The sequence below is a fragment of the Camelus dromedarius genome, chromosome 4 (assembly GCF_036321535.1).
Source record: "Camelus dromedarius isolate mCamDro1 chromosome 4, mCamDro1.pat, whole genome shotgun sequence".
Classification (NCBI taxonomy): domain Eukaryota; kingdom Metazoa; phylum Chordata; class Mammalia; order Artiodactyla; family Camelidae; genus Camelus; species Camelus dromedarius.
The window spans coordinates 18,036,173-18,049,651 of NC_087439.1; the positions used below are offsets into that span (position 1 = coordinate 18,036,173).

Consider the following 13,479-nt stretch of genomic DNA (forward strand, 5'->3'; position numbering starts at 1 on the left):
TTGGAGTACACACCTGTAACAATAGAAGGAAGATCAGGTGTAGTTGAAGTTAGCCTTAGGCCTCTCCTTTTAGTGCTATGTTCTGCCTGGTAGAGTAAGGACAACCAGAAGGAAGAATTCTGGTGTGAAATGTCTTTCTTTAACACATTCTGCTGTATAGGAGTTCAGTATTTTCTTTTTCGGGTTCACTCTCTTCATTCAAGGCCTATCTCTCTACTTTTCTGAGCTGTTTTCATGTGGGTGTGGTGTTGCCTGGTTAATATCCAATCTTTGTGCATGAATCCTGAGTCATACAGTAATCTTGACCTTTTGCAGTTCACAGCAATTTTATGTTGCCATGACATCATAGCCCTCGGAAGTTTTTGTTATTAACTCTCAGTTAAGGACTCTCCTCGGATTTCTTATCCCCTCGGAGATTTCCTACTTTGGTGGGGATGGTTAAGCTGGTAGCCAGAGAGCCTCAATAAGGAGAAATTGGCAGTTCTGCTCTTCCAATTTAAGGCTGACCATTTTCATCATGTTGGTTTTCATTTTGGTCTGAGGTTAATTTAATTTAAAAAGAAAGAAAATGACCTTTTACATAGCATTTTTTGGTAATGCTTAACATTGCTTATTATTTCAAGCAATTAAATTTAGTGTTCATAGCAGGAAGAATATATTGTAGAGAATTATAACCAAGAAGGTGTGTGTTTAATGTGTGTATACATATCCTTTGAGTATTAAGGGGCTGCCCATCCTTAGTACTCTACTAATACATTACTGGGCACTTGCAGAAGGATCTCCATGACTTACTACTAACACCTTTTTTTTCAGCCTCGAATGTAGTTACTTAAAGGATTTTGGCATACATCACTGTTAATTCTGTAGAATTATTGACTAAATAAAACTTTAATTAGTTTGGTTTCAGAAGCCTGAAAAACAATAATTTGAATTCCAATTCCTTAATAGCACAAAAACAATTTACATGATGGTAATTTGTTATATAAAGCACAAGAATTTGATGGCTGGATAGAACATTTTTGAGGTTAGCTGATATTTATTGTAGTGCCAGTACTGATTTTTTTGAGGAAAAAAAGCAGAACTTTTCCATCATTGTGTTATTATTCTGATCATGTTGTGTGTTATTTAATTGACTTGAGCTTATTTGATTCTTTTCTAAATATTGAGAAGTTGTTATTCTGTAATTTTAAAGTAACTTACAAAACTTAGTCTGTTGAAGAGAATTATTTTCACTTTACATCAGACTTTTATTTCCAAACTCATCAAATGAAAATGTTTTCTTTTTCTATAAAATGGAGACAGTAAAAACAAAACATTTTTGGTACTTTAACATCTGACCTGATTTAAAGGTGACACCCAAACTCAAGTCACATACTAGAATTTGTAAAGAATTGATACGCTTTTTGTGAAAATATAATCTTGAAAACAAGTTTATCGGTAACTGTTGATTTTTATTTGATTCTGCTGAACTTTTTTGCCTATCTTAGGCAGCTAATCCAGGTTGTTTTCTGGAAGATTTTGTGAGATGGTACTCACCCCGGGATTATATTGAAGAGGAAGTGATTGATGAAAAGGGCAACATGGTTCTGAAAGGAGAACTGAGTGCCCGAATGAAGATTCCAAGCAATATGTGGGTAGAAGCCTGGGAAACAGCTAAGCCAATTCCTGCTAGAAGGCAGAGGAGACTCTTCGATGATACACGGGAAGCAGAAAAGGTAACTCGAGTTTGGGTCTCTAACACTAGACTGCTTATCGTTGTTCTAGCATTTTAAAAACTCACTATGATAGATATGAGAGCTTTGGACATACCTGGGAAGCAAAGCATTGAAATAATGAGTCTTTTATGTAACTGATACTCACATTTAAGATTTTAGAACTGGTTACAAATGGGCCAAAGAATAAGACATGCGTATTTTACATAGAATGCTTATCATTGGACCATCTCACAGCATACGTCAAAGGCCTTGAAAATGATAATGTCCTTTGATGTAGCAATTCTACCAAAAATTTTTATTAAGGAAATAATGAGAAATACAGAAAGCTCAATGTGCAAGCAAGAAAGTTTTTTAGTGAAAAAGTAGATACAGCCATAGTTTCCAAAAATAAGGCTTTGTTCAATAAATCATGGTATAATCATTCAGCAGACTACTCTGAAATTATTAAAAAACATTTAGAGTTCTGGAGGAAAGTGGCAGCCACCTGATACCAAGTTGTCTCACATACTCTCCCACCCACCCACCTCCCAAAAACCCCATGAAATTAATAAGTAGAGGAAACAAATCCATGCCTTCAGCATTACTACAAGTTATAGATTACAGTGATCTTTGAATTAACCAAGTAGAGAAATAAGCCAAATTCCAGTGGAGATCTCACTGTTGTAAGCTTGTGGGTGTAGAGAGTGGGTACAAGGGGTCTTAAGAAGAGCTGAGATGAAGCTGAAGAAGACTTAGATGGAGCACAGTCACCTCAGAAAGATTGCTCCTAATACTAAGTGCCAGAAGGCTCAACGCTGATAGATAGGGCTTGAGAGTTAATAGCACTGGCTGCAGGGAAGGGGCTTGAAAATAAGCAGGACTAAAAGTGGACATTCGGAGAGACTCTGCCTTAGGAAGAAGCAGGTATCAAAGTAGGAATGATGTACCCCTTAGAGATAAAGTAATGGTGGCAAAGAAGGAAATATGGAGAAAATTAAAGATCCTATAGAAACTGAAATAAGCATATCAACCTCCCGCATCTCCCACCATCCATTAAATAAACTGTGCAAAAGAGGGCACTTTCAGACTGTGACATGACCAGTAATAGTAAAGAGCAGACCATATCTACACAAAACTACTAAAAAAACAAAACAAAACAAAAAAACCCAGAAAATGCAATTTGGATCATTTCAGCTAGTAAAAACATTTCCCAGAAAGTTGATCACAAAGGAGAAGAAGTTTGTAACATAATAGTCCAGACTGAATCAGATACTCTCAAACAAGCAGGGAGGGATGTGAAAAATTATGTTTAATCAGAAATACTAAAAACAGGGGCACAAATGAACCCCCAACCCCCACGAAATGAAACTACTGCTGATTGAACTCGGCATAGAACTAGAAGAAAAAGACAACCATATCAAAAATAAAGACTAAATTACGTGGGGTCCACCAGAGAATAGGTTCATATTTAAATTTAATAACAGGCATCAAGGAAAAGCAGCAGAACAGCCAAAAGAAAGAAAATGAGATAATAGAGTCATAGGGATTGGAGAGTAAGTAGTAGAAATGCAAGACAGGAAAAGGAGGGATAATATTCATTTTATCAGAGTCTTTGAAAAAGAAAAATCGAAACAGTAGAACAGAACTAATACTTAAAACTGCAACCTAAGAAAACCTGGAAATAAAAGAAAACTTGGATTTGCATGTTGAAAGGGCTCTCTGGGTGCAGGGGGAAGCTAAGAGTAGTGAACTCAAACTATATCATTGTAAAACTACTAGACTTTAAATATTTTAAAAATAATAAAAAATAAAATTCTCAGGTCCTCCAGGCAAAAATGTGAAAATAATTTACAAGGGAAAGAGAATTAGACAGTTAACAGATTTCTCAAAAGTACAGCAATGTGGAGCAGTGTTTAAAAAAAAAAAAAAAGCAAAAAATAAAAACTAAAGATACTGTGTTTTATCAACATGTCCAGGTAGTCAAGGCTATAAAAATGTTTTCTCTGAGTTTTTGCACATACAGCTGTATACATGCACCCTTCCTGGGGAATCCACTGGAGCTGCTCTGTCCAGTAGTACTTTCTACAGTGTTCTGAGTGTTCTATAGCTATGCTGTCCAAAATGGTAGCCCCTGGCCATGTGTGGCTTTAATGAGCCCTTGAAGTGTGGCTAGCATAAGAACCAGATTTTTAAATGGCTTCATGTGGCTAGTGGCTGCTTTATTGAACAACATAGTATAGGAGGATGAATTTATCCAACCAAGAGGTGACTGGGGAGACTTTGGCAAAGGGCTTATGGTGAGCATTTCATTGATTTAATTTTAGAGCTAAGACTAAAGCTAGATGGGGACATGGGTAGAAGAAGAATATGTTAAAACTGTATGTTGGGACAAAGTAGAAAGAATGCAACTAGAAAAGTTGGGATGGAAAAAGAGAGGAGGAGGAAAGCAGAATGAAATCATTGACTGTTACATAAACAATAGGTGGTAATCAGGGGATACCATTTAGAATTTTCAGACCCTTTCATAAAATAGAGACATAGGGGAATTAAGGGCAGCATAAATGGTATTAATGCAAGGATATCAACTAGAATAAAAACAAAACCTTCCTAAGTACAACAAAATTTTTTGAAGCAAAGAATGGACACCAAATAGAGAAACACACATAATAAAGAGCATATCACATACGGAGTAACTACAATATAAGATTGTCATATAAAACCCAACTCTCTGCTGTAAACAAGGGATGCCATGACTCAAAAAGGCTACAAAAGAAACAATGGACAAAGATTTACCAGGTAAATGAAAACATTAGGAAAGCAGAGGTTATGATCCTGATGGCAAACAAAATAGAATTAAAGCAGAAAAAAATTAAATGAGATAAGGATGCTTTATAGTCTAAAGTGATATTTCAGAACAAGGATATACAATTGTTAATGTTTATGCACTGGATAAGAAAGTAACCATCTGTATAGAACAGAAACCATAGGAGATGTAAGGAGAAGCAGATCAAAACACACTAATACAAGGGGACTTTTAACACACTCTCAATAAAAAAGCAGCAGGCCTAGATGGTTTCACAGGCGAATTCAGCTAAGTGGTGAGAGACCAGATTGTTCCAATGCTGCATAAATTGTTTCAATGCATAGTAGTTGAAGGAAATTTCCCAAAGTCTTTTTTATGAAGTAACTATAACAAGGGTATCTAAACCTGATAAAGATAACATATTAAAAAAAGTTACAGATCAGTAATACTTAAGAAATTGAATGCAAAAATCCTAAGTGAACAGACTACTACTACTTTAAAAAAATAACATGTTGGGGGGAGGGTATGGCTCAGTGTAGCGTGCACTAAGTCCTGAGTTCAATCCACAAGACAGACCGACAGACAGACATAAACTCCCCCCACCCCCAAAAGTAAAGTAACACATGTTAATTAAATGCAAGGATGGTTATTTGAAAATCTGTTTATGTAATTGACTGCTTTAATAGGTCTAAGCAGAAAATTGTTACATCATAAAGCAGAGGCATAGGAGCTAAAAAGAAAAAGAACTTCCTCTTTGCAGATTGTGTGACAATATACTGGAGACTGGAGAAATCTAAATGATAAAACTAATTCAAACAACAGAATATATAAAGTTAATATCCAACTAGTAGCATTAATATAAACAAATAATAGCCATTTTGAAGGTTTAAATGTCATTTTCTTTATAAGAGGTAAAAAAATACTAAAATACTTAGAAATAAACTTAACAAGAAATGTTTGAAGTCTAAATAAAGAAAACACTCTTGAAAAACACACTTGAGCAAATAGAAAGATACCTCTTGTTCTTGGTTAGGGAGTCTCAATATCATTAAGTTCAATTCTCCCTAAATTATAAGTTTAGTGCAATCCCAATAAAATGCAAAAAGGGTTTATCCTGGAGGCAGACAAGTTGGTACTAAAGTTCACACTTGGAAAAATAAAAATGCAAGTTAGGACTCAGGGGTTTGGAGAGTAGACTGTTAGGATTTCTTTTGGAGTGATGGAAATGTTCTAAAATTATGATTTTGGCTGTACATACACCTAAAACCATTGAATTGTACACTTTAAATGGGTGAATTGTTTAAAAAGCACATGCAAGAATAGCTAAGAACAGATTGAAAAGAAAGCTATGGGGGAAAGGGAGGGAGAGGGTTGCAACTAACCCAATCAGATATTAAAGCATCATACAGAGCCTCACTGTTTAATTAATGTGATACTGGCACATAAGTAGACAGCTCAATGAAACAGAATACAAAGTCCATAACTACATGTAGAAATCTAGTATATGATAAAAATTGGCATCTCAGATCACTGGGATATGGGTGGCCCTTTTAATAAATGGTCTTGGGATAACTGAATAACCTTTTGGAAAAAGGTAAAACTAGATCTGTCTCTTATACTATGCCAATGTCTTTCAACTGATGAATGAATATGCAAAATGTGGTATATCTGTATGATGGAATGTTATTCAGCCATAAAAATTAAGTTCTGATATATGTTGCAACATGGATGAACCTTAAAAGCAGCATGCTAAGTGAAAGAATCCAGAAACAGAAGACCACAGATTACATGATTCCATTTATATGAAATACTCAGAGTAGGCTCCGTGGAGAAAGAAAGTTAGTTTAATAGTTGCCAGAGGATTAGGGAAAGTGGGAGAAATAGGGGAGTGATTGCTATTGGGTACTGGGTTTCTTCTGGGGGTAATAAAAATGTTCTAGACTAAGATAATGGTTGCATAACCTTGTAAATATGCTAAAAAACCACTGAATGTACATTTTAAAGTGGTGAATTTTATGGTACATAAATTATATCTCAATTTTTTTAAACTAAGGAAATATGACTAAAATATGGAATCTTGTTAACCACAAAGGGGAAGATGACTATACTCAAGATGTCAATGTTATAAAACAGACTGGAAAACTTCCAGATTCACTGAGATTAAAGAGGTAGGATAAGTAAAGACGATGCGTGACCCTTAGCTGGATCCTGTATAGTGGTGGGGAGAGGTCAGAACAGACATTATTCTGTCATTTGACAAAATTCTGCTAAGGATAATAGGTTAGATTAAAAGTATTTGATCAGTGTTTTTTATTACTACTCAGCCATAAAAAAGAATAAAATAATGCCGTTTGCAGCAATATGGATGGAACTGAAGATCATCATTCTAAGCGAAGTGGGCCAGAAAGAGAAAGAAAAATGCCATATGATATCACTTATATGAGGAATCTAAAAAATAATAGTAATAATAAGGACACAGATGAACTACTTATTATTTATAACTTAGATGATTGAGTTCTTGAATATGTGTAAACACACTGTCCTTTATGATTGGATTACCACATTCTGTTGATTCTTATTTTGTAGTTGCCTTTATTCCTTTGATAACTATGTAAATTTAAAAAGCTAAAGCTCTAATCTGTTTTTAGAAACAATGATCAGTACATGTATGTAAACTAAAAAAAAGTGCAGTATACAGTATATATATTTACATGGAATATAATGTATATGTGCAGTTGAATTGTAATCTACCTAATAAAACCAAAAAAGAAAAAAAAATATATGAATTAGTTCCCAATTAAGTTAAAGCAAAATTTAAGAATATTAAAAAAAGTATTTGATCAGTGTTAAATTTACTTTATATAATCAAAATAATTTATATTATGTAAGAAAACATTCATAATTTTAGGACACACACTGAGATATTTGGGGATAAAGGGACATCATGTATGGAACTTGATCTCAAATTTTTCAAAAAATATGTATTGTATGCACATACAGAGAAGAGATGCATGTGATAAGAGGATGTAAAAGGTTAGCAAATGAATCTAGGCAAAGGATATGCAAAAATTTTATATTCTTGCAAATTTGTTTTTCTGAAGTTAAGGAAAAAGTTTGAAATAATTTTAATAAGAAGGTAGAACAATGGGAACTCTGATTACTTTATGTAAGAATGTAAATCTGTTGAAACACTTAGTAAAAGGAATTGGAATATGACTTGAGTATTTAAAAAATAATTTGGCATTGTCTTATACATAACCTAATTCTGTTTTTAGATACATACCCTGAAGAAATTCCTCCGCATTGGCACCAGCAAACATATGAAATAATGTGACAGGAGCATTATTTGTAATAGCCCAAAAATGGGGATGGAGGAGGAACATTTTAATGCAGCAGTTAAATAAATAAATGATAGCACGGATCAGTGCATCTCAGAAACAATGCTGAGTGAAAACAAGTCACTGAGGGGCATAACCAGAAATATTACATTTATATAAAGATTAAAACCACATAAAACTAAGCAACACAATATCTAGGGTTATATACGTATGGGAGACAACTATGAAGAAAAGCAGAAGAAGGATCAGTAGTTCCACTGGGGTGCGGAGCGTGAGGAAGGGAGACTTGGTCAGGGAGGCACATGGGGGACTTGGAAAGTATTAGTAATCTTCTGTTTCTTAAGCTGATTGGTGTGTAAACAAATGTTTGTGTTTTCTTTAAACTATTTATAAAATACTCTGGTTTGTGTTTTCTTAATTTTAAAAATGTTTCAAAACACACAAAACCCTCCAAGCCAAATAAGAAAAATCATAAATCATTAAATGAACAAAGCAAGTTAAGAAAGTGTATATATATCATGAGTTTTTGTTAAGAAATTGCATTTTTATCTGTATCTTTGTGTTTAAATGGGCATAAAAATAAGTCTGAGAAAATAAACACAAAAATGTGTTGTTCCTTAGGAAGTAGGATTTCTAGAGAACTTTTACATTATACTTCTCTGTATTTATTTATTTACTTCTGAGATTTGTGAACATTTATCAGCCAGGCTCACATTATTAGATTATATTTATCTTGTCTTTTACCACTGTTGAATAAGGACTTTAAAGGTAAGGTCCATATGTTAACATGTACTTCTCTCTCTGTTTTTTCAGTCAGAAGAATAATAAAACAGTTTCCATTTTTGGAAAAAACAATAAATGAAAACAACTTAGACAAACCAAAAAAATTAGCAGAAGGTCACTAGCAATGTTAGGAAATCTTTAGTTAGGAAAGCAGGCTACAAAACAGTATTTTATATAATATTAATTCACTTAATATATTGTGTATATTTGAAATCTTAAAAAATCCTAGAATTGAAAACGCTCCACCAGTAATAGTTGTTATCTTTAGGTGGTATAATTTGCAGGTATAATTTGCAGGTGGTTTTAATTTTCTTTGTATTTTCCTAATTTGCACGTATTACATATGGAAGCAGGAAAAAACATTATGAGTATTCACCATTATTAAAGACTGACGTTTTTAGCTCTATTCAGTAACATTATTCTTACCTTTGGAAGTGGTAGCTACTTACCTGAATGAGTTAGGGGTAGGTACTAAGAGAAGAGAGGTCTTCTCTACTCTTGTTACAGATATGAGTTCAGTGGTACAGAGTTTTTAATTTTGTAAATAGCTGCTTTCTTCTTTGACAACTGCATGGAATGTTTTTTTTTTAACTCTGTGTGTCTCCTTCAGGTGCTGCACTATCTGGCAGTACAGAAACCTGCAGACCTTGCTCGGCACCTGTTACCTTGTGTAATTCATGCAGCCGTACTCAAGGTAAAGGAAGAAGGTAAATGTCTTGTTTGATTAGTCATTAGGTCCTTTCCAAATTGAAAGTAGATTTTTGCCTAACTTACCTAATGATGGCTTTGGTCTTTTTAAAAATAGAAAGTCTGGAAAACATTTCTTCAGTTAAGAAGATTATAAAGCAGATAATATCTCATTCCAGTAAAGTTTTGCACTTCCCCAATCCAGAAGACAAGAAATTGGAAGTAAGTCTGATCTTGCCAAGCATTTTCCCCACTTGGCAATGACTATTTTAAAGGTAAATTTTTAAAAGGCTTTGCTTTTTTTTTTGCTGTCTTCCAATATACATCTCTCCCTTTTGCACTGTTAGGAAATCATCCATCAAATTATTAATGTAGAAGCTATAATTGCTAGAGCCCGCTCACTGAAAGCCAAGTTTGGAACTGAGAAATGCGAACAAGAGGAGGAAAAGGAAGATCTTGAAAGGTAATTGCTATTTGAATAACTCATTTTTGTCTGTGGTGGGAAAAGCCACCACTCTCTTTAGACAGTTTTCATATAATACTGAGATTCTTTTGTGGTGGTCCTATATTATTTGTAACAAGCATTGGCTAGAGACAGAGGAATATTTATTTATCATAGGATTTGACCTCTCCTGTTTTTCTGAGTATTTGCCACATGTTTCCATTCTTCCCACTTTTAGAGCCAAGTCTACCAGGTCTCTTTTTCTAGGAATGTCCTTGTTTGCTCTTGGAGCAGTTGCCTGTGGAGGAACTAGCTAGTCACTCTTTGTACTTGAAATGCCCCAGGCCTTTGCTTTCTGCTCTCACTGTTCCTTAAGTACAGGGGAGGTGTACCAAAACTGTATATCTGCTCAATATTCCTAGTTATTTATTTAATTCTAAGCAAGATTTGTGGTAGCAAATGTGCATGTCCTCTGAGCCTTGTGAATGTTTTGAAAGAGTGACCAGATGGCCTCTCCAGGATGAGGCAAGTGACTGGGTCAGTCTTTTCCTCCTTCTCAGACTTGGACCATTTCGAAAGGACCCTGTCAGTGTGAGTCCCTGTCCATTTTTTGCCAGAGGTACTTGAAAGGACAATGTTGTTTTAATATGTGATAAAGTGTTTCCAAATTAGCTACTTCAGCAGCTTGAATTTGTGATAACTAAAATTTTCATCAGCCTTTCCACAAGAAATGGCATTATTGATGTTAAATAATTAATATTATATGACAGGGCATTTGCTATAGCTTTTTACAAATTCTTGTTTGAATATATCTTTTGTTGAGTGAAATTTTCTCCCAGCCTTCTTTGCTCTTGAAAATTCCTTCCTTTTGAATGAGAAGAATACACTCTAATCAAAGGAATTGTTTCTAAAATAACAGTATGAATTAGTGAGCAGGTGGTGTAGGCTTGATGGCTCTCTGCCTTCAACTCTTTTAGCTCTACTGTACGTTATCTGTGATATACTTGGAAGTACAGTGTTTCCTGCACATAATGGCTCGGTTTACAATTGAGATTTTGCTCAGCAAAACATATATTTAAGTGTACACAAACACACACACACCTTAAAAGAAAATGAGAAATATGGATCATTGCTTTGCTGTATAAATTAAACTTGATTTTTATTGTTAAAAACCTTTTTAAAAAAGATTTTATTTACTGTGGCATTTTCTAAACTTCTAGTCTGAAAGAAATAGACGGAATATTTCTTTTTACACTTTGACAGACATGGGCTTTAAAAAATTTTTATGAACGTTGTTGAAAGGCCTTATGATTGTCATTTGAGTCAATTTTAATTCCAAGTGCCAGTCTATCCTGTTAGAAAATTTCCACTCCAGCCTTAGTAGGGTTCACAAGTAGCATTTTTTGGGTTTGTCCACAAAATTAATCAGGGAGACTGACCCAGGGTGAACTGAGCAGCTCTCTTCCTGTCCTCTCATTACGTCTCTCTCCTAGGTTTGTGAATTGCCTTCTGGAGCAACCCGAAGTGTTAGTTGTTGGCGCAGGAAGAGGACATGCTGGCAGGATCATTCACAAGCTGTTTGTGAATGCTCAGAGGGTATGTGAGATCCCTGGTTGTCTGTATCACGATCTCTCCAGGCCTCTACTCAGTAAGGACTGTTTGATTCCCCCACATGGCCGATTATACAGCTGCTAACTGAACAATGGGTTTGACCCTTGAAGAAATAATGACTCTCCACAGTGACTTCTTAGTCTTTGAAATCCATCTACTTTCTTACATGTTTAAGTAAAGTGGTAAGTTTATTTTAGTACCTAAATTTCAGAAGTTAGAATGATCTGAAATCTCTTGTTAAAGAATCTGATAGGGGCTTAGTTAGCAATGACCAGTGCTGTGCTGTGGAAAAAAATGTTTACTACTTTTGAATTAGAATAGTTTCCTAATTTGATTAGAAGATTGATTTAGTTTTACCAGTTTTAAACTCCATGTACTGCAAATGGGTTCACAACTTAGCTTATGTATGAAGTTAGTAAATCTAACTATTTTTATAATGGTAAAGAGATATAACTTGAGAGGTTTCCTAGGAAAGAGAGCAAGACTCAGATTTTTAGGACCATGGAAATAAATCTTCAGCACAGAAATAAAGCCCAATTTGAAAACTTTTGTCATGATCTCTACTGATGAAGATAAAGGTTTAAAAATTACATAGTACTTTGTGCCACTCTAAAACTGTTAAGATGTTGGATTTTTTATGTGGATGGTACTAGTTATACTTTGTGTTGATTCTCTCTGTACTGATCTGGTTAAGAGTCACTAGCATTCTACAGATGATTCTCATTTCTGGGTTCGTTAAAGATTCTGAAAAAAGTATTTTGAAATGTACCAAGTACAGGCTGCCCCCTATATGGCACCGTGGTGACACTAGAATGACCCAGTTTTGAAGGTGTAATTCTCACAATCAAATAAGAAAAAGAATTTTCATGGGTTTACACATGAAATAAATACTTTATAATCTCCTTTGAGTTGGTCTGGCGTCCTAGTTAAAATATTCAAAATCATAGTCAAATATACTTCTCTGAATTTTTAGCAAGAACTAAATATAAAACCCTGAGATTATTTATGGGGTTGCCCCCTAAATGTAAGGATTTCAAGTTAAAAACCAAGTATTTTATTTCATTATAAATTAGAGTTCTAGCAAACAATAGATGCTTACTTTATTTTGTTTTTGTCTCTGGCATGAACCCAAAAACCAAGTTTGTTTTCACATCCTAAAATATCTTCTCCAATTTACTAGCTGGAAGCTTACAAGTACATTTCCTTGTTAACACCAACACGAATTTTCCTCATACTGCAAAAATTCTTTCCTCATTTTTTAAAATCTGTAGGTTAAGAGGATTTAAAATCTAAAGTATTTATATTTTTAATGCTGAGAGTGTAACATTCTCATTGTTGTAAATAGTTAAGCAAAATTATTTTCCCCAGTATGGAAAGGGCCTCTTTCCCCCAGACTGTAAGTAAAATCTTCCTTTAAAAATTTGGATAATGTGTAGAGTATTATAAAGAAAAAAATTAATCACACTAAAAATTAATCACATCAGTCTCACTACCCACTGATGATAATTGTTATTTAACATCTAGTATATACAAATATATATAAATTTTATAAAATAGGATATTATATAATTTACTTTGTTCTTAATTTCCACTTAATGTAATTATCTTTCTACATCAGTACACACAGAAGTGTATCATCTTCTTGGCCTCACTGTATAGCTAATTCCCTTTAATGGTTACTGAATTATACATTGATCCCACATTATATAATTTTAAAGTATTTCAAACTTTCAAATCTTGTAGTAAATGTTTTTAGGGAATTGGCAGACTGAAATCCATATAGCAAGCACCTGGTTGATACATTTTTAAACTCAGCTCTTAAATGTCTGGCTAATAGAAACCATTCAAGTTTATTCATGTAATTTTTCATAATTAATGAATACTTTTTATTAATTCTACTAATAAATCAAGATTTTTAACATTTAAAAATTTTTTTAATTTCTGAGAATTTTATAGCATACAACTTTACATATTTAGAACTTTAAAAATTATGCATTTTAATAAACTTCATGATTACATGTGTCAGTGGTATATTCATATTTAAATTGAATTCAGCAAACAAACTGATTGGATTTTGCTTTTCATGTTGCTAAATTGAATAACTCAGACATCTAATCTTAA

The 13,479-nt window shown here is 33.9% G+C and overlaps 1 protein-coding gene across 2 annotated transcripts in view; it reads left to right on the forward strand.

Annotated features, from left to right (window-relative positions):
• Nucleotides 1–13,479, forward strand: part of RAB3GAP1 (RAB3 GTPase activating protein catalytic subunit 1) — a 94,197-nt gene that overhangs the window by 78,632 nt on the left and 2,086 nt on the right. For both annotated transcript variants that reach the window (XM_010984037.3, XM_010984040.3), the window contains exons 19-23: nt 1,488–1,715; nt 9,229–9,325; nt 9,424–9,527; nt 9,653–9,768; nt 11,241–11,343. In XM_010984037.3, coding sequence (XP_010982339.3) covers nt 1,488–1,715; nt 9,229–9,325; nt 9,424–9,527; nt 9,653–9,768; nt 11,241–11,343 — 648 coding nt within the window. The remainder of the gene's footprint in view (nt 1–1,487; nt 1,716–9,228; nt 9,326–9,423; nt 9,528–9,652; nt 9,769–11,240; nt 11,344–13,479) is intronic.